Source organism: Mirounga angustirostris, unplaced genomic scaffold, assembly GCF_029215605.1.
Source record: "Mirounga angustirostris isolate CCGP_5_RB_7025 unplaced genomic scaffold, mMirAng1.0.hap1 SCAF_3, whole genome shotgun sequence".
Taxonomy (NCBI): domain Eukaryota; kingdom Metazoa; phylum Chordata; class Mammalia; order Carnivora; family Phocidae; genus Mirounga; species Mirounga angustirostris.
In genome coordinates this window covers 835,713-863,567 of record NW_026991711.1, presented here as the reverse complement: position 1 = coordinate 863,567, position 27,855 = coordinate 835,713, and the positions used below count along the sequence as shown (strand labels likewise).

Here is a 27,855-nt window from a genome sequence, read left to right as displayed (position 1 = left end):
TCACACCAGTCAGAATGGCTAAAAATAACAAGTCAGGAAACGACAGATGTTGGCGGGGATGCGGAGAAAGGGGAACCCTCCTACACTGTTGGTGGGAATGCAAGCTGGTGCAGCCACTCTGGAAAACTGTAAGGAAGTTCCTCAAAAAGTTGAAAATAGAGCTACCATATGATCCAGCAATTGCACTACTGGGTATTTACCCCAAAGATACAAAAGTAGGGATCCGAAGGGGTATGTGCACCCCGATGTTTATAGCAGCAATGTCCACAACAGCCAAACTGTGGAAAGAGCCAAGATGTCCATCGACAGATGAATGGATAAAGATGATGTGGTATATATATACAAGGAATATTATGCAGCCATCAAAAGGAATGAGATCTTGCCATTTGCAATGACGTGGATGGAACTGGAGGATATTATGTTGAGCGAAATAAGTCAAACAGAGAAAGACATGTATCATATGATCTCACTGATATGAGGAATTCTTAATCTCAGGAAACAAACTGAGGGTTGCTGGAGTGGGGGGTACGGTGGGAGGGATGGGGTGACTGGGTGATAGACACTGGGGAGGGTATGTGCTCTGGTAAGCGCTGTGAATTGTGCAAGACTGTTGAATCTCAGATCTGTGCCTCTGAGACAAATAATGCAATATATGTTAAGAAAAAAAAAGAAGAAGAAGAAGAAGAAGGTAGCAGAAGGGGAAGAATGAAGGGGGGGAAATCGGAGGGGTAGACGAACCATGAGATGATGGACTCTGAAAAACAAACTGAGGGTTCTAGAGGGGAGGAGGGTGGGAGGATGGGTTAGCCTGGTGGTGGGTATTGAGGAGGGCACGTTCTGCATGGAGCACTGGGTGTTATGCACAAACAATGAATCATGGAACACTTCATCTAGAACTAATGATGTAATGTATGGGGATTAACATAAGAATAAAAAAAAAAGAAGCCTTCAGTTAACCAAGCATTTTAATCATGTACAATGTTCTAATTTAACAAATGAAAATATTAAGATAAAATAAAGAATACACCATCTGTATAAATTCAGGATGACGTTTTACAGAAAAAGTTACATAAAAATTGAGGAAGACGCTTTTAAGAAGAGTGAGCCGGAGCCCTCCATGGACACTTCCCCAGCTCCAATGGGAACGGACAGGCCCATTTTCTCAAGAGGGAGCTCCAGCTGTCTACACGGCGGACGTTACTTGTGAGTGACCATGGAGGTTTCCAGGAGTCATGTGCGCCAGCAAACGAGCCCCAGAGTCCGGCTGCAGACAACACCGAGTCCATCCACGCAGACAAAAGCTAGAGGAGACACAGCTGTCCTGTCCTCGGAGTGTATGCACAGTCAACACACTGTTGACAGTGGGGGGAACGGGTTCTGCTTGCTAACAACTAACTTCTGATGCTGATGTGATATGTAGCCTTTGATGTGACCCTGGGGGAGAGAGACGGCCGGGGTCACAACAAGCCTGTTGGCTTACCCCTCCTCAGCCCCAGGTGTCAGCGGTCTGCTCCAAAGACAACGGAGAAATGCAGAGACGCTGCACAACAGGGACGTACAGACAATGTCCACCCACCCGCGGCCCCTCAAAGCCCGGTCACTTCCCGGGATAACAGGAGTTCTAACAAACACCAACGGCTTTCCAGCCACTACATGAGATTCTCCGGCTCCAGACCCGGCCGGCTGGGGAGGGCGTCTCACCATGTAGATCAGGTTGGCCAGGATGCACTGGACCTCATCAATGTCCACGTCTTCCACCTGCATGAACTTCAAGGCGACCAGGAAGGCATCTAGAGACAACTGGTGTGTTCTGAGCAGCAGATACCTGGGGGGGGCAAGCACAGGGCCACATGGGTTACTGACGGGACTCAAGCACTCCGAAGGCGAGAAGGCATCCCGAGTCAGGAGGGAAAACAGGACCCTGTGTCTCCATCTCCCCATATTCATCTCAGAGTCCAAGAAGCACGTGATCCCACATTCTGACGTCTCTGTGATCAGGACACCCCTTACCACGAACCGTGCCCTATGGATTCGAGGACGCGTGGCCCTCACGATTCTGGACATACTACCCACAGCTGGGGAAAGGGACGGATGCAGAATTCAACTTTCTGACAAACAGGAGTGGCGGGGCTGGCTTAGTTGGTTATGAATGAAGGACAGAGCACCTGTCCCACTCGCGGGACAGAACGCAGGACACCTGACGGAGGTGTGCCCACGTGCCCGCGAGGTGCTGGGGTGCGTGGAGCTGGCGGCCGTGGGCGGCCTGGAGGTCTGAGTGCATCCGCACAAGCTCAAGGCAGTGCTGGGGCCTCGTCCACACTGGCACACACTCCCGTCTCGGGAGGTCATCGCCCTTCACAGTGTGGGGGCTGAGTCACACTGAGAACTTAAACTTACTAATAAAGGAAACACTTAGCTCACACTTTCTTGAAAAGATTCCTGTAGGTGATGATCTTCAGCTTTTCAAGGATAAGGAAAATGCCACAGCGAATAAAGAAGGTCTCGTGCTTCGTCAAGGCCTCATTCAAGAGCAGAAGGTTGCCTTCGCTGGGTGTGGGGAGAAATGTGCATGCACAGTCAGGAAAACCAAGGCCCAGGACCAGCCCTCGCACAACACGTGTGAGACTTTTGATGATTAACTCCGCGTCTGAAAGCCCCAAATGGAAAAGGACACGGTACCTGACGGCTTTGGTCACTTCGGCAAACTGCATGAGATGATACTTCCTCAACAGCTCGATGGTCGGCATGTGACCCTGAGACAGATTGCCCATTTCCCAGAGTAAGAGTCTTTCATTTTTAACAGAATTATAAAATCCCTATCAAGAAGTCACATCTTAAAAACCTGCAACCTGTTTCTTCAGAAGCAGCTGACAAACCAACGTGGGTCTGGCAGCCAGAGCCCCAGGGACACCTGGCCCAGCCCCTCACACCCTCGCAGCTCATATCCAAGGGGGAAGACGTGGCGGAAGACAGGCCGGTGTAAGGGCTGGGAACTCGAAAATGCCTTCCAGAAGAATCGGCTGAGCCATTTACAACTGGTTGTTTCTGGGAAGCAGGCTCATACGTGGGGAGAAAGGTACGACTTGTTGCTTTTCCCTTACAAGCTACCCTGAGCTATTCAAGTTTGAGCCATGTGTACTGTTCGGATAATTTTTTAAAAATTTTTAAGTAGGAGGAAAGGAAGCTCTATCACTTTGAGTAAGTTTTAGTCAATTAACTTGCTAGTTACTTGTCATTTCTTTTCAAGTATCAAATTAACTTTGGGTGACTAAATAAGATACCTAAAGAGAGGCTGGCACATTTCTCTTCCTTGCTTAATCCATCGCTATTAATTTACGTTCTTAGGAGCAATAAAAATAACATACATTTATTTTCTTACATACGTCGCACTTCTGAGGCAGATACTTTTAAGAGAAAGCGTCAGCCATGGAGATAAATGGTTCCAGCCACACACCAAGCAGCTTACCCTCCACTCTCCATTTCTGGGGTGTGTTCACACGCAGGTCAGACTACGTAGCTACGCGACACCTGCTACATTTTTAAAACTCTATCAACCTCTTCACTGAGCACTGAGACCTCAAAGAGCGGAGTAGAATCACTTACCAGCAGCATTTTTACTGGCAGCAAATATATCAGAATCATCCTCTTGTTCTTCTGACTCGAGCGGTGGCAGTGCTCGAAGGCAAAGGACAGGTACTCCTCCGCTGTAGACACAAGTCACACCGCCCACGCTCACCACGGCCCCCGCCCGCACCGCGTCCCACCCCTGCACCCCCTGAAACGCTGCTGTCTTGGGAACCATCAATTCCTACCGCTAACAGTGATCAATCATTTCTCGCTGTATTGCTGTATTGGGTATTCAAATGAGTCTGGAGGAAAAACATCAACACCAAACTTGAGAAACTTCAAAAGAATATAACTTAAAAGTTTCTACTCTTGGGCTTTCTATTCTAAGGAAAAAAAAAAGACGGGAGAACCACGGAGGACAGCCCTTGTTCAAGAGCCGTGGGTCTATTCAAACTTCTGTGAAGGAGAACGAGTTTGGTGGGCACAAGCCCGCCGGAGAGAAACCAGGGCACGCCCCCCGCAGCCGGTCACTTCGGCCGGCCGAGAATCCCCGGCCCAAACACACGGAAAGCGAAGCCGTTCCAGGCCCGGTCCTCACGTGCACACAGCTGTTGAGGAGCGGGTTTACAGAGTCTGGTCCGAGTACGGCCGAGGAGACCGTAAAGAACAACCGCTGTCAGCTAATCACAAAGCTGAAAAGAAAAAGCCTGGCTTCGTGTTCTTGAGAAGCCCGCACAGACGCTCCCCGCGCCAAGGTTTCCGAGAGCGCTGCCCGCACGAGCAGGGCCCGAGCACCTCGCCGCGCAGCAACCCTCCGTGCTGGCGGCCCCTGGCGTGTCTAACACAGACGCGGTGGGCTGCCTGGGCTCCCTGTCCCGGATCCTGGGCCGCCCCGAAGGCACATGCCAGAGAAGAACAGTGGTGCCGAATCACCCCCACGAGAAAGTCGCCCGCGGTAACTGCGACTCCGGCAGGAGTTCGAGAGACACGGCCCAGGCCTTCCCGCGCTCAACCGACCTCAGCATCAGCAACAAACGCGCACACGCAGGACAGGGGCCCCACCCGCTTGCCACCTACATGCTGCTAAGAGGCAGTGAGCGTTCTTGGACGTTGCTCAGGATCCAGGGTCTCTAAAACACGGGCAAGAAAGACTAAGGACCAACCTTGCTTGAAGTCGCTGTCGAACATGGCCTTGCGCCCGACGTAGTACCTGAACGTCACCCTCTGGGCAGTGCTGTAGTCCTCTTTCAGGTTCGAGCTGTCGATGGCTCTGATGAGGGGCTTGCACAGGTGTAGCTTGTTGATCTGGAACAAGCCCTTCCAAGTATTACGCAACAAAACGAGCAGGACGAACAAAAGCTTCCGCTTTACCAAGTATTTGCCTTTTTTTTTTAATTAATTAATTTATTTATTTATTAGAGAACAAGCAAGAGAGAAACAGCATGAGAGGGAGGAGGGTCAGAGGGAGAAGCAGGCTCCCCGCCGAGCCAGGAGCCCGATGCGGGACTCGATCCCAGGATCCTGGGATCATGACCTGAGCCGAAGGCAGTCGCTCAACCGACTGAGCCACCCAGGCGCCCCTATTTGCCTCCTTAAAGTGGGAATTACAAAGCCAATTACATCACCAAAACTGATTAATAAGTGTCCGTAAGAAACACTAAAACACACGCTGCGTGGTGCAGATGACACCCAGAGGGCCAGGCACCAGCTGCTGGTGCCCCATGGGGCCGCCCCTCGCTGGACAACCTCGTGCAGCAGGAAGGACCTCCTGACCCACCCACCCGCCACCTGCTCCGTAGCTAATTGTTAACAGCGGCGGGTGAAGGCCTGGGGTCATACCCCTCACGTGAAAGCCCACCCGCTCAGGGCACTGGCGCCTTGCTTTCCCCAGGAGATGCAGGGCTCCCCTCCTCGGGTGGAGGCTGAAACAGGACAGTCCCTGCACCTAGCAGGAGCTCCACAGACTCGACTGGATACGGCCAGGTGAGGATCACCTCCCGGCGATGGCAGGGAGGCCGGCACAGAGATGGCATCCAGGGAGACAGGGAGAAGGAAAAGGCCCACAGAGTATTTAAGGCGCCCATGTGGAATCACACCTTAAAGTAGATCTTGAATAGCTGGTTCACCAGGAACAGCATCCCCCACTTCTTAGAGTCCTCGATGCCGGCCCGGCTACGGGAAAACAGTTCTTTTTAAGTTACCCAGGAAATCAGTGTTTATAAATCACACACACACACAAATCTGCCTAAACAAAATTAATACCTTGAGATAAAACCCCACAGCTCAAGCCGTGCCCATGAAATAAGCAGCCCGAGCAGAGGTCGAACCACCAGCCACAACAGACGACCCCAGTACGCGTGTGGGCCGCCTCTGACTGCCTCATCGGCAACACGTCTATTATTTTCAATGGACGTGTGCTCGCTCATCCGGAGGGCAAGACGGACTCGGAAATACACGACAACGTGGAACAAGACGCAGTGCACGCGGCCACCAACGGGAGACTGGAACCGTGGTGTGGGTCCGCCTGGGAAGGGGACGGCGTGATGACAATGTCCTCGGCCTCGGGAGGGGTTGGGTCACACACGCACACACACTTGTCAAAATACAGTCAAGATCCGTGTGAATCACTGCCAGTAAGTTTTACCTCAAACTATAAAGGAGAGTGTGGCACTTAGGGAAGTCTCTGACCGACGCATAACCTTTAGAAGAAAAAAAACTGCTAGATGCACAGAAGGAAAGACGCGTGACCAGACAGGATACGGCATGTACAGTAAACGCCAACGGGGCACGTGGGGAGTCTACAGTGTCCCCTGTGCAATTCTGTCCACGCGGTCAGACGCTCGGGGATCTTCACGACAGTGCTGAAACACAACGCACAGTGGAGCCTGCCGCGTATCTGCGCCCTGCGCTGGTTCTTCTCTGGTGCAGCTTGCACGCCCACCAACGGGGCACCGGAGAGGGGGGCCTGCAGCAGGCCGCCTGCACACTCGAAATCCCAGGGCATGGGGTCAAAGCATATGAAATAAACACGCCGGTATGGAACCACAGGCTGTTCACAAGCCAGGGACAAAGAAACCCTCCCAAGACCATCCCTAAGATCCCTCCCATATAGGAATATTCAGTGTAGCACCGCGGTCAGCGTTTAAAAACAAAGTCTGTTCTGTGATAGCGGCCAGCCCCTCTAGGACTCTTGTCGCTCACTGGCGCCGTGACCGCAAATCAACACGGGGATGATGAACACTGCCTGCCTCGGAGGGTAGAAAACAAACCAAACACTCTAATACTGGTGACACTCAGGAAGCAACCCCCGAGGGGTCTCTCTGAGGCCCAGCCCGCTGCAGTCCCCCCGCACGCTCAGCACGCTGCTGGGTGTGAAGTGCGGCCCGCCGTGGTTTTCATTTGCGCTTCCTTTCTGACTAAGGATGTTGAGCACCTGTTTGTGGGTTTACTGGCCATTTGTCTATCTTCTTTGCAGAAATGTCTATCCAGGGGCTTTGCCCACATAAATCGTATTACTTATCTTCATACATTCTGGACACAGGTTACTGTCAGCTACGTTATTTGCGAATATCTTCCCCATTCTATGGTTGTTTTTCACTTGTTGGATGGCATCCTTTGAAACACAAAGTTTTTAATTTTGATGAAGTCTGCTTTATCTATTTTTTCTTAGGTTATTGTGTTTTGGGTGTCGCATCAAGAAAGCCAGTTATCCCACGATAAACACGTACAGCTCAAGAGGGGAACACAGGGCACCCGTGTCCGTGGCAGGACACGCGTCTAACATACGTGAGCCTGGCGTCTCAAAGGAGACAGAATGCGGACAAAAGGGAGTGGGAGAAAGGATGTGGCAATCACCCTTGGAAGGCTCTAACAAAACACATCAGCGCAGAGATCCGAGACGCTGGACGGACCCTAACAAAGGGGAGTACGGAGTCACACGGCGGGATACACAGTGAGGAGGCGGCGCGGCCAGAGCGCCAGCAGAAAAAGCGGTCTATCTAGAATTCTCCACCTAGCACACAAAAAGGAAGACAAAGTAAAGACGGTTGGAGAATTGAGCGTCCGCAGACCTGCACTCAGCACAAGCCGCTGGGCGCGTTCCCAGCGGACAGGGCTTGGACCAGGTGCAAAAGGGACGCAGGGGCAGGAGGAAAGCGCTCGACAGACACCATGCCAGGCAAACCTCACACACCACCTTCTCTCTCTCTCACATCCTGGACACAGCAGCGGACTAGCTAAGCAAATCGGAATGACGACCATGGGGTCCGCGCACACGCGGGAGGAACACAAGCGTCACCCGCCAGCGCGGCCACCTCCACGCCGTACTCACGTGTCACTGGCGCAGACGCGGAAGCAGCTCATCAGCAGCTCGGCTGCCTTTTCCAGCATGTCCCCGACTTTGCTCTTCCCTTTCTTTACCAACTGCTGGTCTGCCTGATAGAACACAAACAGTCACGTTTAATTTCCTCTCAATTCCTGAGTGGGAAAGAAACCTCCGCTGCTGCTAGAAGCAAAAATGGCTGCAACCGAGGGTCAGAGTCCCGAGCAGCTCTGGTGAAATCTTCTAGTTGATGTTAGCATTGTTAAAAATTGAGAAATCGGTAGCGTAGCCTGACTCTTACACAAATCAACTCTTCAACCAATTCCAGCTAGTGAGTTGGCCTGTTCTCTAAGTCTGGGGCACGGGGCCCTGCACCCCTCCAGGAGCCTTTCCTTATGGGCTCACGCTCTGCCCCCGCCTACAGCCAGTCAAAACCCCAAAACACACACTTCCGACAGACACCGAAGTCATCTCCAGGTTTGACTCTCCCCTTGTTCCTGGGACCTGCTGGCTCCCGCTCACACCGCCTAACACAGGTGCCCAAAGTACGGTCTATGAAACCCTGGGAGCCTTCAAAACACTTGCACATGATCCATGCGGTCAGAACTATCTCCATGACAACACCAACGGCCAGTATTTGTCCCCTTATTGTACCGTCACTTGCACTGACAATGCGAGCACTGTGGTAGGTGAAAACGTGGGGGCCTCTCCAGCGACACCAAACTGCAGCAGCAACACGATGTCCCTAACATCACCCCGCACAGTCCTGCAGTCAAACACTAACACCAAGGTCACTTCAAACTGTCCCTGACGACACAGTAAATCCTAAGTCTTGGCTCTTGAATATACAAATATTTAACATTCTTTGTGATGAAATGACAGTATGGTTTTCTCCAGGAAAAGCGCTTGGGAAGCTGCTGGAGTTGCCAGCTAGCGTGCGGAACCAGCGACTGACAGACGAGCAAGGCGGTCCAGGCGAGGGTAGCCGAAGGACCGTTTGCTTAAGTGAAACACAACCAGTCAATTCCAAGCAAACACCTGACAGTATTTGTGGCCAATGACATCTGTGCTTTCAAAAAAAAAAAAATCTGAATTTTGGGTAACTTGTCATCAACCACCACGAACGTGGCAGCATTTCATTACTCCAAAACTTTACAGATAAGGTCACTGGGGACATTAACAAATGGGAGTTTTTTTGGTTTGGGGTTTTCTTTTACACAATGAAACACATCCACATTTGGAACATCTCTGTGACTCGGTGAACCAGAACTTTCCAAATGATCAACGTCTGATGCTACAAGATCACACGAGAGCACACAGTCCACCCAGAGACCAGGACACCCAGCAGATTCCAATACAACAGCAAAAAAAGCTCAACGCTAAGCTTCGGAGGACACACCGTAACAACCCCTTGGAGCTTTGGTAATAGAGGAAAAGAGTATCCACAATCATCTGAAAGGCTATTAAAATACTCCTCTCCTTTCCATCTACACCTGGGTGAGGCCAGACCGTCTTCATATATTCAAGCCGCAACACCATGCCTGCAGAAGGACACGGGGTCAGGCGGCTTCTGTAAGATTAAAATAAAAATCCAGCACTCTTCTCAGCACATTTTGTTCATTTGGAAAATATAGGTATTTTTCACTTAAAACGTCACTTATGTTACCACATAAAAGGCTTGTCATTTTAGAGGAATATTTTTTTAAATCCCAGTTAAAAATTTTTAATATGGTAAATACAAACAGATATATAAACAAAGCTCTTTGGAGCCTAATTTGCGTTTAAGTTATATTTTTTGGTTCTAGAAATTTCTATCACAGTTCTTCTTTACATCTTCTATTTCTTTGCTGAGACCGTCTATGTTTTCATTTGTTTCAAGCGTGTTCGTGACTTTTCCTGAGACTTATTTAGGATGGCCGGGGTACGAGCAAGTCAAGGAATTCCAACATCCGGTGTTTGTGGATCGTCTCTCTTCACAGGCTGAGATTCTCCGTAAGTGATATTTGGGGTATGAGGTCACGTGGACCCTGTTTATCTCGCATCAGCAGCGGACGCCATGCTAGTGGGGAGCTGCCGCTGGCTTGGCTGGGTCCGGCTCCCCGAGGGCTTTGCTGAAGCGCTGGGGACTGGCACAGTTTGGGGGGCTGCGGCAGGGACTGCTGAAGAAGTCTGTCCAGAACCCCCCTCCTGCTTTCCTTGGGGCCTCTTCATCTCTGCCTGTCGGTCTTCCTGGATCTGAGGCTCCTCTGGGACCCAGTCCAGGATAGGAAGCAAGAAGCAAATGCAGGAGACCCACCACTTGCTGGTCTGCAAGTCGTGCTGGCTTCCGAATTCTCAGCAGGATGGAAAGGAAAACTGTACCTACCCCATCTTGTTCAGAATGGGAAGTTATAGTTTTTAGAGCCATAAAGGTGTGTTAGTTCAGAACTGCCGCTCCAGAACTGCCTTACGCTGACCCCCAAGGGCAAACCAACCCCCTACACCAGAGAGACCCCTAGCTGCTGCCCCCATCTACATCAGGGTGGGATTCCTCAAGACGGGGGACAGCCACATCTTCACAGCAGAGGAGAACGCAGACCTGCTCGTGTTACTGCCTCGCCCCTTTAAAAAAATCTGCCATCTGCCATAACGGGTTAACACACACAGAGAACCTCCGTCTACACCCACGGCAGGAAAACCCACCAACCCAGACAGTCCAGCTACCTCCCGCCCTTCCGCTCGCTACACCAGGTACGTGCTAACCCACATCCTAACCCTCAAAACTTCTGGAAGAATGACATGAAATTAAGCAAAAGATAGAAACTGAGATTGAGTTTTAAAAGAACAGTGACGAGAACTAAACTTACGTTATTGGCGAAGACTCGAAGGTCGAGTGCTACGGCATACATGACGGGCAGAGCCCTGCGGGGCAGGAAAGCAAGCACGTTGGAAGAGGCCACGAGGTCCGAGATTCCGTTCCCGACACCCAGAGCTACCTCCGTCCGCGGGGGCCACCACCCCTCCAGGAACCCGAGGCTCCTGCCGCCTTCTCATCCACCGTCAGGGCAGGCTGCGGCGCCAGGGCTTCCTGACAGCACAGGCACTGGAGTGCCCCTCACCCGCTGCCCCGGACTCCCCAGAAGCCTAGATCCCGCTGCGTCCAGGGTCCTCAGCCCCAGACAGCACCTCCTCACGCTATTCAGGACCTTCTCCTTCCCTTCAACCACTCTCTAAGCAGCTCCGTTAAAGCAAGATGTGGTTTAGTAAGACCTTCTAACAGGACCCAGAAAACGTAATGGACAAAATGTCGTAAAAGGATTTTTTTTTAAATTTAGCTGGTGGAAATACTTTTATGTGTTAAGACAAGTCTTCACTTAAAGAGGGTATTTGATTTTGTTTTTTCAGTAAAAGGTATTTGCAAGCCTTCAGTTATTTTAGTAAACACAAAATTTCAGTATTTACCTACAGTTAATAAATCATAAAATTAAGAATCAGTTTGTCAAGGAACTTAAAATAACCCAATTACCACTTATTCACTCTAGTCACTCCACATGAACTGCAGCTGACCTGCTCTTTTATCCAAATTAAAATCAAAATTCAGTTCAGAATTGACAAATAACAAACATTCTGGGGTATGGAAGGTCTGAAATAAAAACAAGGCTTTATGTTTATGTGAACACACTGCAAACAATCTGGCTGGTCCGCCACTTAAAGTTTACACTGACCATTAAAACTCCACTATCCGTGTTGATATTATCCTAGGTCAACATGTAACATTAAATATCCATACAGAAAACACAACACATATTTACTTAAAGTTTTAAAAAGCTTCTGCTAAAAAAGAAAAAAGAAAAAAACCCAAAAACTAAACCCTGCCATTTGCCAGTTTCCAGTTATTTCTGTTCATACTTACCAGTTTTCTTCTTTGTGGGCTTGAAATGCACGCAGGAACGATGTACTACATTAAGGAACAACGTACAAAATCTAAGGCAAGGCTAGAAGTGATAAGAGTAAGAAATATGAAGTATTCTCAATTTTAGGTTTAGAAGATTATATATCATAGGGGCAAGTTCTTGAAGGAAAAATGTACAAATTACAAATATCTGAATATCATTAGGTATTAGTACAGTAAATATATTTGCTTTACACATACATTCCCCAAAGAGACTATTGTAAGATTTTCTTAATTGGGAACCTCAAACATTTTATTTGGTTTTTCTGAACCCAGATAATCACATATATAATAGGCTTTAGAATCTGTAGTATAAAGTTTATTTCCTTGATTACAGAATTCTTAAATTCAAAGGAGACTAAGCTAGTTAGTGGCCAACTTTCTCTTTTGTATACTTAAACAAGAAAGTTAAAAAATAAGCAAACTAAAAATCCAGAGTTACACATAAATACTAGAACACTCACTGACAGAAGCCTTAGCTAGGAGATAGCACTTAAATGACTTAAATCAGACACTGGCTGGCTGAAGGTCTCAGTGGCCACACTTCAGTGACGACATGTGGAGTCCACTCTTGTCCATCTATGCCTGGAATCTGGCGTTCTCCTATTTTGCCAAAGGGACTAACTAGTCCCTGTAGCTCTACTTAATGCTTTAAAGGAAATACCACTGTTCACAACAGAATTAAGTAAAACCCTTAACCATCACCCGTGTTCCCCCTCATTGTACGGGTAACTGGACGACAGTCTTAAGGCCCAGAATACATCTAAGCACCTGAATGAAATAGCTAAACGAGTTTCTCTTCCCAAAGTTAGTTTCAATTCCTTTCTAGTTAAAGGTATGAATGAAAGTGGCCTGATGTCTCCAGATCTTAAATCATAACGCAAACGACAAAAGATATTGGACGATGACAGTCTGGCATTTGTACGCCTCGATGAAGTCGTGGTTCCCCACCGCGTAAGTGCATCTGTGAAGAAAACCTCACAGGCTGAGGACACAGGCAGCAGGACCTGCAATCGAGCCCCACGTGCCCCACCCCTCACTTCCATCCAGAACGCTTGAGCGTGCCGCTTATCCTGCTACAGGCTACAGGAACTAGAAGGAGGACAAGAAACACACCGGTGACTTTGAACTGAAACAGGCTGGGGGAGAGGAAACCCACATGCTGTTCTGGGACGCTGCTCTCTGGCCCCGGGAGGAGATCCTACTTGCAGCACGTTCTCAGTGCCAGGCACTGGTCACGGCCGAGCACGGCCCTCCCGCTGCACCTACAGACAGGAGATGGCAGGGAGCCTCACACTACCAGGAGCCCAGTGGCGCCCCGACTTCTCCAGAGAAGGAAGCCCTGGAGGGGCACAGGCAGGAGGGCGAGCCAATGCCTCGTGCTTCAGGACATCCGGCTTTGCCCGGCCCCACCCTCCAAAGGGCAAACAGCAGACATGAGATGTCCCCGAAGAGCAAGTCTTTCGTGCACTTTCTGCAGCTCTAGCCCCATTGCCGGCAAGGCGAAGACGTGAAGCACAGGCCTATTTCCACGGAAACAGACGGCCGTGGTGAGCCGTGCGCCCCTCAACACACAACTGCCACGCGGCCCACGCGAGCAGTGCCTCTACCACATTTAAGAGCATACGTGCGCTTTCAAATGAAGAAACGTTCATTAAAAATTTAAAGTATCGGGGCGCCTGGGTGGCTCAGTTGAGCGTCTGCCTTCGGCTCGGGTCATGATCCCGGGGTCCTGGGATCGAGCCCCACATCGGGCTCCCTGCTCCGAGGGAAGCCTGCTTCTCCCTCTGCCCCTCCCCCGCTTGTGTGCTCTCTTTCTCTATCAAATAAATAAATAAGATCTTTAAAAAAAATTTAAAGGATTTTAAGCTTCAGAAAATTTTCATAGGCTTTAACAAAGTGAAATTACAAATGCACATTTCTTAAAACAAGATGAAATCAGAGAGGGAGGTAAACCATAAGAGACTTTTAATCACAGGAAACAGACTGAGGGTTGCTGGAGGGGAGGTGGGGGGTTGGGGTAACTGGGGGATGGGCATGAAGGAGGGCCCATTGATATAAGGAGCACTGGGTGTGATGCGCAACTGATGAATCACTGAGCTCTACCTCTGAAGACTAATAACACAGTATATGTTAATTAAATTGAATTTAAATTTAAAAAGTACCAAAAAACCCTCCAAAAAACAAATACACTTTCTTTTCAAAGCAAATTATCCATCGTTTCAAGTCTAAAATGATGTGTTTTTTAAGATTTTATTTATTTATTTATTTTAGAGAAAGAGTGTATGCGTGTGAGGGGGGGGAGGGAGCAGACTCTCCACTGAGGGCAGAGCCTGCCTTGGGGCTTTGATCTCATGATCTGAGCCAAAACCAAGAGTCAGAGGCTCAACCGACTGCGCCACCCGGGTGCCTCTCAAGCCTAAGATGATGTTAAATAAAATCCCTAGTCGATTCAGCAATTTCCAGATTTGCTTTATTTTTCTTCCTCCCCAGGGTTACCTTAAATGAGCAGCAAACATTTCGTCATAAGGGGGTTCCAAAACCTGCTGACACTTCTCTTCTGGGGAGGCCATCTAAATGATAAGAGGAAAAAGGACAAAAATAAAATTAAAAGGCAGCAAAAGAATGCAATGTGCAGAAAGACACTGAGACGAACCTGTTTCAAAAGAATGCACACTTTACAGTTAGGGGAAGGGCGGGCACCTGGCACTTGTGATCTCACACATACGTGTCGTGGCCAGTGACAGGGTGACGGGGCACCAAACACACCTGCCGTGCCTACCACAGTCCAAGGAATACTCCGGGCACTTTCGTGTGGACCTTAGTATTCAGCAGCCAGTCAGTGAAGAAGTGTTTATGAAGCAGCTACTGTGTGCTCCATAAGGAAGGCGGCGTGAGTGAGAGGTGATGCCACGTTAGGAATCCCCCCTCCTCACCTCCTGGTGACAGAGCCACCTGCTCTACGTCCTGGGCTAGGCTAGCTGACATTTACTTCCAACGCCCTCCTCCCTCTCCATGGCCAGATTTTAGACCATATGAGCGTCACGGGGTCACACAGAACAGAGAATTAAAGAAGTCTGTGAGTCCCTGATGCACTAATACGTATGCATATCCATGTGCATGAGTGTGGGAAGGAAAAGGACAGCAGCAGGAAAATCCCCATCCTCCGTCCCTGGTGAAATAACTAAGGCAGGGCGCCTGGGTGGCTCAGTTGGTTAAGCGACTGCCTTCAGCTCGGGTCATGATCCCAGAGTCCTGGGATCGAGTCCCGTGTCGGGCTCCCGGCTCAGCGGGGAGCCTGCTTCTCCCTCTGACCCTCTCCCCTCTCATGCTGTTTGTCTCTCTCTCTCAAATAAATAAATAAAATCTTTAAAAAAAAAAAAAAGAAATAACTAAGGCAGACAACGGCCACCAGCGAATGGAATGCTACCTCAGTAGGTCAACGGGGATTGGCCTTGGATCACAGAGGGATGGCAGACCCACCCACGGTGGTACAAGGCTGAGGAGTGTCTGGCCAGCGAGCCCCTTAGAGCAATGGTTTTCAACACTGTCACACAGGACAGCCACCCAGGGAACCCTACCTTTTAAAAAGAGCCTGCTTCTACTCCACAAACCGGTTTATTTGGTCTAAGGTGCAGCCTATACTCTGCCCAATATGATCTCTAATATACAGAGCTCCTATTTCTTTCAAAAGAAAAACTGCCCCAACAGGACCACATTCCAGTTTCACAAAGGGAACCAATGAGCAAATGGGACTTCCCCAAATGCCAAGAATACTTCCTACAGAAGACAGGGCTTGCATATCATTTATCTGCTAAATCAAGGACACTTATGGTTTAGAGCAGGGTTTGGCAAATGCTTTCCATAAAAGGCCAGATGGTAAACACCCCCGCCTTTGCAGGCTATAGATCTCTGTTGACCCAGCCAACTATGCGTCCGTGGCATGGACAGCACAGGAATGAGGAGACATGGCTCAGCCCCACTAAGCTTTACTTATAACAGGACACGTTTGTGGGCTTTGGGGACAGACCGGCCTGGGCACAGCCTAGCCCACTGCCTGTCTGCTGGATGACCTTGGACGACCTTGCTCCACACTGCATGTCTCTGAGGCTCAGAGGGTCCCTTGGGAGTTATTACAGAGCATAAGATGCACACCTCAGCCTGGTATCAAACACACAGTGCTCGATAAATGAACTGCAATTATAGACATACAGTAAATGAACGTTAAAATTTTCAAAATTTTTCAAAAGAGCGGCAATGTTAGTTTCCATCTGATTCAAACTCTCAGCTTCTCTTAGGGAGCACCTGCGGGTGCGGCTCCCTCGCCCACCTGGAGCCGTGGGTTGGCGACATGAGGATGCTTGAAAGACACCAGCTCCGCACAGGATGCCCCATCTCTGCTGTCGATGGCTTCATAGACCTGAAACATTTGAAAAGAGATAAGCGGAGTAGAAAACAAACCGTTTTGTCCTCACAGAACCTAAACGTGTTGTACGCCTCGAAAATCCATCCTCCTGATTCGGGAGGAGCCACAGCAACGACAGAACACACCGGGCTCTTGGCAGCAGCAAACGAGAGCAACGTTTCAAAATGAGATCTTTCGGCGGCAAAGAAACACGTGATTTACTGTCAGAAACAGCAAACAAGCAGGGTAAGCCAGTGGTGATTAAGGAAGGCACGTTATTTTAGTTTTATTCAGTCGTTCAGACACTTGAGAATTCACTTAGAAAGCTTATGGGGAGAAAAAGGGCTTAAAAGCCACATTCCACTCAACCTACACATCAACTGAAACAGGGAACGGCAAAGCTAAGCAGACGGTGACACAGGGGTAGATGGATCCAGCGGTGATGATGCGCCAGCGTCCACAATGTACTTACTGTTAAGCAAAAACAAACACACACACACAAAACCCAAAACAAAACAAAAAGACAAACGCAAAGTCACAGGAAAGTGCCTAACTCAATCTGGAAGGAAAAGAAAAACTGCGTATGACATGGGAGCACAGGAAGAAGTGCCTGCCCCTGGGCCCTTGGGGTGCAGGCTGGGCCTTCAGGAGGCTTTTACAGATTTCCGTCCTGGGGGCCTGTGCTGAGGCAGACCTCTGTAACCAGAAAACCAAACGAGGTCTGAAGATTTTATTTACCCAACAAGCACTTAGAAATCCGAACGGGCAGAGGAAGACAAGCATAGAGAAAGCTGCACACACAGCATGGTTCATCTACGGTGGGGTTAGCTCTGTCCATTCGATGCCCACACGAGACGCGGTCAGGGACGACGTGCAGTTGGACTGCACACCCGCGGCAGGCGCTCACATCACTTCCCGTCGCGAGACGCACCGCCAGAAGCGGTAAGCGTGGCCGGGGAGGCCGGACTAGCCACGACCAACCACAGAAAGCGACTGGAGCTCCCCCACGTTGCAGGCGAGAAGTGGCTGGATCGGCCTGCGAGGGAGGGCACGCACCTGCTCTCCCCCCAATGCAGCAACCCTACCCCCAGGCAAAACGGATCCAGCTCCTGGACTCTCAACACCACTTAGGGCATCGGCTGGGAAAGTTTACACCTAAGACAACTAATGTGATCAAGAATATGGCACTCAACTGCCCAGCAAAACCACAGAAGGCAGCAATCCCACGTCTACGGTCTACCTTACAACAAGAAACAAAAGATATTTGTGTAGGGTTGTGGGAGGTATTATGAATAATCACAAAGTACTGGTCCCATCGCCGCCCTTACCTCAAGGAAGCTGATGAAGGCGGCCAAAACTGTCACAGCAGGTGCCGAGGAGAAGAGACGACAACAGACCGCGGACAAATCTCAAAGAACTAATACACAGCTCAGGGGACACTGGGGCCACAGCCACCCAGTCACCTGTTTTAGTGGCTGTTAGTACGCCATGGCCTTGCCACGTAAGCAGCCCCCAGTGGACCGTGCAGGGGCACTCCAGGGGAGCCCGGTGGCAACATTCCCGTGGTGTCCCTAGGGCCTGGTCCACAGACTGCAGACCTCATCAGGTGCAGCTGGCTCTCGGCACACCCAGAAAAAAGTTCTCTTTCCTGGCTACTGCTGGTCACCTCGTGACCTCCTGGCTCTAAGGCGGTAGATGGAGGTTGCAGGGAGGGGGGAACTCATCTACTCTTATAACTTGTAATTTTTTTTTTAAAGTCATGTCTACACCCAACATGGGGCTTGAACTCACAACCTCGAGATCAAGAGTTGCACACTCCACCAACTGAGCCGGCCAGGTGCCCCCAGAACACATAATTTCTTAAATTTACAGGGGCACCTGGGTGGCTCAGTCGGTGGAGCGTCTGCCTTCGGCTCAGGTCATGGTCTCAGGGTCCTGGGATCGAGCCCCGCATCGGGCTCCCTGCTCAGCGGGGGAGTCTGCTTCTCCCTCTGCCCCCCTCCCCCAGCTTGTGCTCCCGCTCTGTCAAATAAATAAAATCTTTTTTAAAAATGTTTTAAAAAATACATTTACTAGCTCCATCTGCTAACAAGGCCTTGAAGTACTGACCCCCCCTACGCCCTGCAGTGGCAATGAACACACCAGCACTCAGATTCATTTCCCAAACTCCACGACCACTAAGAGGAACCAGAGCTCCCTGGAGAAAGGACTGGTCCAGTGCTGGGACAGGGGAAGAAATCCATGAGCTTGGCATGGACGTTACTGTGCCAGGAGGCAAAGCAGGGCTCAAGGAAGACCTGTCAAAAAGCCCCAGAAACCAGTCTGAAGGAGTTCTTAGTGGCCAAATTTGGGACAAGTTGAGCTTCAGAAAGAGTAAGAATAATCTTATTATTGGTTCTGGATTATAACTTGGCATTAACAACAATCTATGATACTTTTTAAAAAGGAGCACTGGGAAAAGCATTTTTAACAGATGAAGTAGTAGCTAACAAACAGAGTGAGAGAATCACCACTTGGCAAACACTCATGCAATAACCCACTTGGGAAAAGACCACGAATAAAAGCTGAAAGCACTTTGGAAAGGGTGTGGGGCAGAATGTTCACAGGCTCTCACAGTCCGTCCAACAGATTATGAATCAATAAGATGGGAAAAGGTCTCTGGACGCCGGAGTGGGCAGTTGGGAGCACGAATGCAAGCCTCCAGAGGCTACAGGACGTCTACACTAGCCAGGTTCGCCCAAACCTATTCACTAGAGTCAAGTAAAGGCAGATAGTGACACAGCCATGAGTCCACTGCCCTGGACATTTTTAAAAAGTTAATTGTCATAAAACAAATCCACTCCTGGAAACTGGCAGGAGGACTCTTCTAGATGAAAGACTAAAGAGCAAGACCACCATGTTTGGAGTGTGACCTGACTGGACCCTGCAGGTAACAAGGAGGCTCTGAACAGCACCGTGGGTGGATGTGGAGTCTGAATGCGCTCTCAGAAAACACTGACGCTCCATTTCTCGGCTGGGCTAAAGGCCCTGCAGCCAGATGGCAGCACAGCCTCAGGCCCATGGGAAGAGCATCGGGGGCAGCGACCTCCTTTCAGATGGTTCAGGGAAGAGAAGCACGCGTGCCCGGAGGGAAGGACACAGAAACGTGGTGCATCAGGTGAGGGTGTCCACATCTTCAATGTTCTCCTTTCAACTTTTCTGTAGGTTTGAAAATTTTCACGATAAAAATTTGGAGGAAAATTACAATTTTAAATGTAAATAGTTTTTAAAAAGTAACTTGCCATTTGAAATAAGAATTTGTAGAATGGACAGAAGAATGAAGTAAAGGACACCAAACAAAGAATACCAGCCCTCAAAGAAACTCCAGGAATACGGAGCAGCTCCAGCTGTGGGGAGAAGCACAGCTGCCCCGACTAGCAGGTCTGACCTAGACTTTTTACAACAGAGTGCTACAAATGCATTTTCTCCTCCTTACAATTTTCTTAATAACGTTTCCTTTTCTCTAGCTAACTCGGTAGTGAGAACATAATATAGAACACAACGCAAAAAACAAGTTGATTCACTGTTTATGTTATTGGTCAACAGCACGCTATCGGTTGTTTTTGGTGAGCCAAAAGTTATATATGTATTTTCAACTGCACGGGGGGGTCAGCACCCCTAACCCCCACGTTGTTCAAGGGTCAACTGTACACGCAAACTGATCTTGTTCTAAATACAATTTTTAAAAGTAGAATACTTGGAAAACTTTAACTCAACCTGTCCTCTCCAAACAGAAACGAAACTGGAGGCGTGTTGAGGTGCCGAACGCTGACATCCCAGCTACCGCCAACCATTAGGAAGGACAGCCCTCCTTGGGCCTCTCAAACTGATGTGCTGGCCCACAAGGCCCCGACCTCTAGCTCCTTCACTCGGGCCACTGTTCAGGGCTGTTTATTACTTTGAGAAACGAAGCAATGTCTTCCCCCCTTCCCTAACCCCAAGCAAAAAGCAGGCTTGCTCACCGCCTGCTACAAAACGGATGGATGCCCCAAATTCCAGGTTTCTCTCTTGGATGCAGGTACAGGCACCCCTCTGGGCCCACTGGTCCAAGGGAACCGGCAGGCTGACCCCACATTGCCAGCTGCGCTGAGCTGAGCTACAAGACCCTTGGTCTCTGACCCACGAATGCATGTGTTCTGCCTGCATCCAAGAAACCAACAAGAGAACTCAGAAACTTATGAGCAGAATAAAACCAAACTGCCAACCTGATAGCTACTAGGAAGCGATCACAAAGAAGGGAAACGAAAGACCTATGACTTGTCCACAGATAGCTACTGGCTGAGGATGCTGTGGAGTATGAAATACGGAATGTGTCCTAACTGAGAGGGTCACTGAGATTCAAAAAACAGTACACTTTGGAACCTGAGAAATAGGTAGGTTCTGACTAGGACAGGAAATGGTGCCTGAAACCTAGGCTAACAGAGGCAGTGAGCTTCATGTTAAGGGCACGGACTCTAAGGCCAGAACTCCTGGTCCGAATGTGCTACTAACTAGCCCAGCGGCCTTGGAAAACCACTGAACCTTCTCTGTAAAATGGGGCTTGCAACGGACCCGCCTCCCAGGACAAGTGGTAATAACGAGCCACTGTACATGAGAGTCGTTGGTTCTTAGTACGAGTTCAACAAGCACTAGTGGTTATTCCTCCCATCACCCCAACTACTTCATCAAATAAGACTCCTCTGAGAACGTAGGTGATGAGGGAGAAGGCAAACTGAGGACAAAGCAGAAGCTGACACCCCACAACCCCCCCACCCCCATGGGATATACCTGACATTCCTCAGGCACTCCTGGCTGCCCTAAAGGAAAAACAAATAGTTAACTTACAGAGATTACAATCCTGTTTCCTGCAGAAGAGATCTAGCTGACAGATCTCCTGAGGCCATGCAGTGTTACAGATCAGTCCTTTCCTAAATTTTGCAATCCAAATTGTTTCCAATGGGTTAAAAAGGCATCCTAAGGGAGAGTCCTTGGGAAGGGAAGAAGCCTACTGAGGCCATGTTCCCAGAAAAGTAAAGAAGGTCCATTACCAAATCCCCCCGACTCCCGGGAGGCATCCCACGCAGGACAGGTCAGAGGTTCCAGCTGTCAAAAGCGACCAGAGGAGTCCCTCAAATGAGAAACCACTATTGATCACCATTCTGCCTTCCCCTGAAGGCATTCCTGCCATAAAAGGCCCCGTAGGGCGGATGCCGGCGGGATGCCGATATCCCCTTGCCCATCACATCCTAGGCTACAGATGGGTGCTATCGAATGGACTAAAATACCCATGCCATGCAGTCCTAAGCCCTGAAAGCTGTGTTATCACCCTGCCACTTTTAACCCATGAAAAATACTAGAAAAGTTTTACAAGGGGAAATTACCCAATTTTATAATTTAAGTGGTTAGTAGAGGACATTGATTAGAAACTGTAAAAACTGAAATCCATCATGGTCTAAGTGACATTCCAACACATGTGGTCTTTACAGCCAACTTCCCTAGGAAGTTAGGTTTTAATTTCATTGGGTACTGGTTTCGGCCGGCTCTGAGTGGAGGTCCCATGGCCAGAAGCAGCTAGACCAGGGATGTGGAAGGAATCACCTTAGATCAATGAGGAGGAAATCTGAGGCGCCTGGGTGGCTCAGTTTTAAGCGTCTGCCTTCGGCTCAGGTCATGATCTCAGGGTCCTGGGATCAAGCCCCGCATCGGGCTTCCTGTTCATCGGGGAGCCTGCTTCTCCCTCTCACACTCCCCCTGCTTGTGTTCCCTCTCTCGTTGTCTCTCTCTCCGTCAAGTAAATAAATAAAATCTCTAAAAAAAAAAAGTTGGGGGAGGAAACCTCACACAGGAGTCTTAAGATTGGCAGCCATCCTGGTGACTTAGGTGGCCGTCCCATGCCCAAGACAGACAACTTCGTATAAGGACAGAAGTAAAGAGAGGGCATCAAGTTTCTGGGTCTTATTACCATCCCAGCCAGGGTACTAATTTCCAGCCAAAAAGCAGACTTTCTCCTCCCCGTAGAGTAGCCACAGGCTAAAAGAATGCAGCTTGAGCAATCAACATGAAAGTGTTCCAATAACACCACACTCCTTGAAGAGCCCCTGGAATGAGAGTAAAGGAAGAGAAGAGAAAGTACTCACCAAGTTTGCACCGTGGCTCAGAGTCCAGATGAAAACACTCGGAAGCCCCACGTTTGGGCACCAAACGATGCGGTTTTGGAATATAGGTGAGGTTTGGTGGGGTGGGGTCCGGAGCCGACGACCAAGAAAGAATTCTTGAGACGTCTCTGGTGCAAAATGGTGGTTTTAATAAAACACAGGTACAGGACCCATGGGCAGAAAAAGATGCTGCCCATAGTTGTGCAGGGTGGCTGATTATACACCTGGGAGTTGGGGGAGGTAAGGAAAAGGGAGGTTTCAAAAGGATTTTTGTATGTTAAAGACTCACAGGATACTGGAGGCCTTGCCATTGCCAAGTTAAGGTTGTTTTTTCCACCTAGCAAGGCATTACCATGAAGATAGTCGGGAGCTTCCTGGAGGAACATTACCCTCCCCCGCTTCAAGAATCTGTCAATGGGCTGCAGGTTTTAAGGGCATTTAATTGTATCTACATTCCCTTCTGGAAGCTAGGTTATTGATGATAGGAAACCTTTGTTCTTATAAATTGCTAAGACACTTGTAAACTGAGGGAGACTCATGTCTTGCAGGATTATAATCTCTATAAATTAACTATTTGTTTCTCCTTTAGGGCAGCCAGGAGTGCCTGAGGAATGTCAGGTATATCCCATGGGGGGGGGGGGTTGTGGGGTGTCAGCTTCTGCCTGTCCTCAGCTGGCCTTCTGTTCCCTCATCACCAGTCGTGCCAGACTATCTCCAAGTTGCCTCCTAAAGATCTTTACCTGGTTGTCAACAGACACCCCCAACTCAACATGTCCAAAACGCTGTCTGTAAACTTTCCCTCCAAATTTGCTCTGCTCATCTGTTGCCCTGGCTAGAAACCTGGGGCTCACTGTCCTCCCAGACCCTCAATCATACATTCTAAATCACCAATGGAATGCTTCCTTCAGACATTTAAAAATCCACTTCCCCTTTTCCCTATCAGCACGGTTCTAGTTCTGGGAATTAGCGCAGTTTAGTGGAAAGAATGCCAGTTTTGAGCTCAGAAACACCCATGTTTTAAGTATGGCTCTGGCGTTTACAGGCTGTCCGGGCGGAATTCCGTGGAGACGCACCTCCCGAAGGCTATTAACTGCCAGAAGGGGACCCGAGGCGTGTCCCAGGTGATGGCTGGACTAGCGCTCGCAGCCGCACCGCCTGCCGCCTCCACCTCCTCCCAGCGTCTGTCCCGAGGCGCGGCTGACGGGCCTCCCGGGCCCGCTCGGACCCCTCCGCACGTCCCCTCTTGAGGCCAACGCCCATCGGCGCACCCCCGGGTCCCCGGGCAGCACTGCCGGGGCGCCTGCTCGGCCGTCCTCGCTTTCCCTCTGGCGGCCAAGGACCCGGGCACAGTGGGCGAACCGGTTCGCCCCGGCCCACACGTTGTCGCCAGCGCCGCCGGGCTCCCGCTCCAGACCCTACTGACCGCGCGCGCTACCTGCTGCAGGTACTGGTTGATGGTGATGTGCGCCATGGCCGCTCCCTCCGACGGAAGTGGGCGGGGCCCGCGCGCCCGGCCGCGGGCGCTTCACTTCCGGCCCACAGTCCGTCCCGGCCCGCGCGCCCCCCGCCCCGCCTTCCCCGCACCCTGGTTCCGGAGGGAGAGAGTCCGCCGGAGCGTGCGCCCCGGGCCGGCACGCCGGCGCGCCCAGGCCGAGAAAGGCTGGTGTGTGCGCTACGATTCGCCGCCGTCCCTCGGCGAGGACGCCTCGTGCGCGCCACTTGGGCGCTCGGGCTCGCCCGGGGCACGCTGGGCCCCCGGGGCTGACCGGGCTTGCGCCCCGCCGCCCCCCAGACCGTTGCAAGTTCCCCACGCAGCGCGGCGGCCGCCCGGCGGCCCGGGGCGGGGGCGGGGCGGGGTCAGGCCGGGGTCGGGGTCGCGCCGGGCCGGCGGGGCGGCGGTTGGGCGGCCGGGGCGGCGCTGACGCGAGGCCCGCCCGCCCGCGCGGCCGGGGAGGCGGGACGGGGCGGGGCGCCCGCTGCTTCCCGGCCGCAGCCATGGCCGACGAGACCCCCAGGAAAGGCGCCCTGTCGGCGCTCGTCGGGCACACCAACGGCCTCACCAAGCCCGCGTCCCTCGCCGCGGCCGCCGTCTCCTCCAAGCCCGGCGGCGGCGGCGGCGGCGGCGGCGGCTCCAAGAAACTAGTGATCAAGAATTTCCGAGGTGGGTGCGGGGCGGGCGGCCGGGGCGGGGTCGGCGCCCCCCAGCCGCCGGAAGTGCGCGTCCTGGGGGCGGCGGGGAGCCAGGGTGCTTGGGAGCGGCGGGGAGCGGCGGGGAGCGGGGGTCTCGGGGGTCTCGGGGAGGGGGGGGTCCCCGGCCGCCGGAAGTGCCCGTCCGGGGCAGCTGGGGTCCCGGGAGCGGGGATCCCGGGCCGCCGGAAGTGCCCGTCCCGGGGAGCGGGGGGTCCCGGCCGCCGGAAGTGCCGGTCCCGGGAGCGGGGGTCCCGGGCCGCCGGAAGTGCCCGTCCCGGGCAGCGGGGGGTCCCCGGCCGCCGGAAGTGCCGGTCCCGGGGAGCGGCGGGGAGCAGGGGTCCCGGGAGCGGGGGTCCCCGGCCGCCGGAAGTGCCGGTCTTGGGGTGCCCGGGGTCCCCGGCCGCCGGAAGTGCCCGTCCCGGGGGAGCGGCGGGGGTCCTCGGGCGCGCGCGGCGGCTCGCCTGCCTCCGGAGCCGGCGGGCGGCGGGCAGCGCGGCCGCGTCCTTGAGCCGGGGCCGGAGCCGCTCCCGAGCTCGTCGTGTGTAACGGGCCTTCCTGCACTTTCCACCCGCTGTCCCGGCCCCGCCGTGACCGGTGCCACCCAGACGGTCACGAGGGCGACTTGCCGAGGGAGACGCAGATGTGTGCAGCTGTGTTTCCCTCGTCTCGGTGCTAAGCGCCTTCCGCGCAGCAGAGGTGGTTCGGCTGCGGAGTGTAACCAGGCCGGCGACCCACGTCCTGGGCAAACCTCGTTTCCGTGTCCCTTACCTGTGTGCCTCCTAAGTGCTTTCCGCGGAGTGTTCCTTAAAGGCGGCCCGATGCGTGTGGCGCTCTTCCTCACTGGTGCTATCTGGATTCGCAGACAGACCCAAACTGCCCGACAACTACACTCAGGACACCTGGCGGAAGCTTCACGAGGCGGTGAAAGCCATACAAAGTAGTACCTCCATCAGATACAACCTGGAAGAGCTCTACCAGGTGAGGCTCCGCCCGCGCGGAAGGGAGACGTCGCGGGCGCTCGAGTGTTCGTTCGTGGAGCTGCAGGCCTGGAGGGCTGGCCTCGGGGCCGCTCCCGTACTCGCGTGCTGGGAGGTAGCGCGCGAGTGAGTGGCCGGCTCCAGCGGAGGGTGGCACGGGCGCGGATGGGGTGGTCCTCGGGGCTGCCTCAGAGCCGATAAGGGAGCGTGTCCTAGCAGGGCGAGACTTGCTCCTGCGAGGGCAGCGGAGTCCTAGGACGCCGGTCCCCCGAGCCGGTGGCTGTGGCATTTTTAGTTGTCGCGCTCATGCTGCCGGGAAGGAGATTCGAAGTTACCTCGTTACGGGAGAAAGATACATTTCTGGTAGCCACCTGGCTCTCATCACTGTCCAAATAATGCAACAGATTACGTTGTGTATGTACGACACTTACTACGGTTTTACTTGTTAACATAGGTTTTCTCTCCTTTTTGTTTTGCGATTACTGTAATTAAGATATGCAAACAGATTTTGTTACGTTTAATTTAAAGATGTTCCATTTCCAACATAAGTCGTCATAAGTAAATATTACTTTGCATTTTCTGTTTATCAGCAGACTGGCTTTTCCTGATCTTATTTCTCAAGAATAGCATTCATTAACTAGTCTATCACCTGTGTTTTAGGTAACAATATGATACCACAATTTCTATGAAGAGACTTGAAGTAAAAGTTTTTTGTTTGCCTAGAAGTGTTTGTTATAAAAATTGTGGAGATTACAAAAAAGTACAAAGGGGAAAATTAAAACCACCTATACTCCCACCACCCAAGGAACACCACTATTGACAGTTCGATGGACATACAACCCCTCTTTGTATTAAGTTTGTGTGAGTTTAGTATGTTTTTTGATCAACTTTTTAAGGTATACATATAACATGTACTTCAATAAGTTTTATATTGAGGTATAAATAACCATCACCACAATAAAATATAGAAGATTTACATCACTTCAGGGAGTCTGTTCCTCTCCCCTGACCCCATCCTTGCAGATCACTGATGACCTTTCTGTTGGTACATTCTGCCGGTTCTAGAGTCTCGTCAGTGGAACCCATATCCTGCAGTTGTTTGTACCTGGTGTCTCGCTCAGGCCTACTGCGTGACAGTAATTTGTTTGTTTGTTGCTGGGGAGAATGGGTGCCACCTTTCTCCAGGGTAAGGGACATTTGGGTTTCCAGTTAGGGGGTGTTATGAATCAAGCTGTTATGAATGTTAACGCCTAAGTCTCGTGTGGAAACGTGTTCCATCCCTCTTAGGTAAATATCTAGAAGTAGAGTCTCAGAGTCGTAAGGGAAGGGTGTATTTAACTTTTTAGGACATTTTCTGTTTTCAAAATGGCTATACCATTTTCTGTCTGTACCAGCAGTGTGTGAGCGCTCCAGTTTTTCTATGTTCTTGCTAACGCTTGGTATTATCAGATTTTTTTTTTTTAGTTTTAGCCACTTGAGTGCTTGTGTAGTGGTCCTCTGTATTTCCATGTGAATTTTAGATTGCCAGTTTCCACAAAAATGTCTACTAGGATTTTTATTAGGGTTGTGTCAAATTCTCAATCAGTGTGAGGAAGTTGATGTCTTGATGGTTCCACGCCTACCAGCTGATCACAAGGCACAGCTCTGTTTAGTCTTCCTTGATTTTTACTTATTTCTAGTTCCAGTGTATAAGTCTTGTACATCTTCTGTGAAATGTACCCATAAGCGTTTGATATTTTTGGTGGTGTTATAAGTAGTAGTATAACTTACTTTCTGGTTTATGCTAGTATTTAGAAGTAGGATTATTTATGTATCGCTCTAGTATGCTCTCTTGCTAACTTCACTTCTAGTAGCTTTTTGTAGATTCCATCAGATTTTCTACATAGACAGTCATGTCGCCTATGAACAGAGATGGTTTCACTTCTTCCTTTCTAATCGGCATGCCTTTTATTTCTTTCTCTTACCTCCATGCCCTGTTCAGAACCTTCAGAATGATGGTGAGTAGAAGTGGTAAAAGCAGACGCCCTTGTTGGGCGGCTATTCCTTGTGGGAAGAGCGTTCAGTCTTTTGTCATTGAGTATGGTGTTAGGTGTGGTTTTCTCAAAAATACCCATTGTCAGGTTGAGGGAGCTCCTTTCTTTCCTAGTTTGCTGAGAAATTACCAGAAGTACCTGTTGGATTTTGATGAATTCTTCTATGACTGTTGAGATGATCATACAACTCTTGTTTTTTCAGTTTATTGCATTGATTGACTTTTCAGATGGTAAGACCATCCTGCGGACATCGGATAA

The 27,855-nt window shown here is 50.8% G+C and overlaps 2 protein-coding genes across 4 annotated transcripts in view; one reads left to right on the top strand and one right to left on the bottom strand.

Moving 5' to 3' along the window:
* Positions 1-947: 947 nt before the first annotated feature.
* Positions 948-24,216, bottom strand: PCID2 (PCI domain containing 2). 3 transcript variants are annotated; one of them, XM_064585881.1, is made up of 14 exons: positions 23,833-24,216; positions 16,150-16,239; positions 14,319-14,392; positions 12,718-12,783; positions 11,781-11,822; positions 10,735-10,789; positions 7,898-8,001; positions 5,664-5,739; positions 4,731-4,872; positions 3,604-3,704; positions 2,680-2,753; positions 2,422-2,547; positions 1,702-1,825; positions 948-1,434 (listed from the first exon to the last, which is right to left on the bottom strand). In XM_064585881.1, the coding sequence occupies exons 1-14, from the start codon at positions 23,866-23,868 to the stop codon at positions 1,345-1,347; spliced, it is 1,200 nt and encodes a 399-aa protein (XP_064441951.1). In that variant the 5' UTR covers positions 23,869-24,216; the 3' UTR covers positions 948-1,344. The 3 variants fall into 3 exon arrangements, with proteins under 3 accessions (XP_064441951.1, XP_064441952.1, XP_045725704.1); XM_064585882.1 differs by lacking the exon at positions 23,833-24,216 and adding an exon at positions 23,471-23,741; XM_045869748.3 differs by lacking the exons at positions 12,718-12,783; positions 16,150-16,239; positions 23,833-24,216 and having other exon boundaries at positions 11,781-11,862; positions 14,319-14,367.
* A 47-nt stretch (positions 24,217-24,263) lies between these two features.
* Positions 24,264-27,855, top strand: part of CUL4A (cullin 4A) — a 45,051-nt gene continuing 41,459 nt past the window's right edge. The window contains exons 1-2 of the mRNA XM_064585878.1: positions 24,264-24,558; positions 25,450-25,565. Coding sequence (XP_064441948.1) covers positions 24,393-24,558; positions 25,450-25,565 — 282 coding nt within the window. The 5' untranslated portion in view covers positions 24,264-24,392. The remainder of the gene's footprint in view (positions 24,559-25,449; positions 25,566-27,855) is intronic.

Coding starts and splice junctions, on each gene's coding strand:
- PCID2 (XM_064585881.1), bottom strand. CDS start 23,868: ATGGCGCACATCACCATCAACCAGTACCTGCAGCAG. Junction 14,393..16,149: donor TCGCCAACCCACGGCTCCAG/GTGGGCGAGGGA, acceptor CTTATCATTTAG/ATGGCCTCCCCAGAAGAGAA. Junction 1,435..1,701: donor TGGCCAACCTGATCTACATG/GTGAGACGCCCT, acceptor TCTCTCCCCCAG/GGTCACATCAAAGGCTACAT.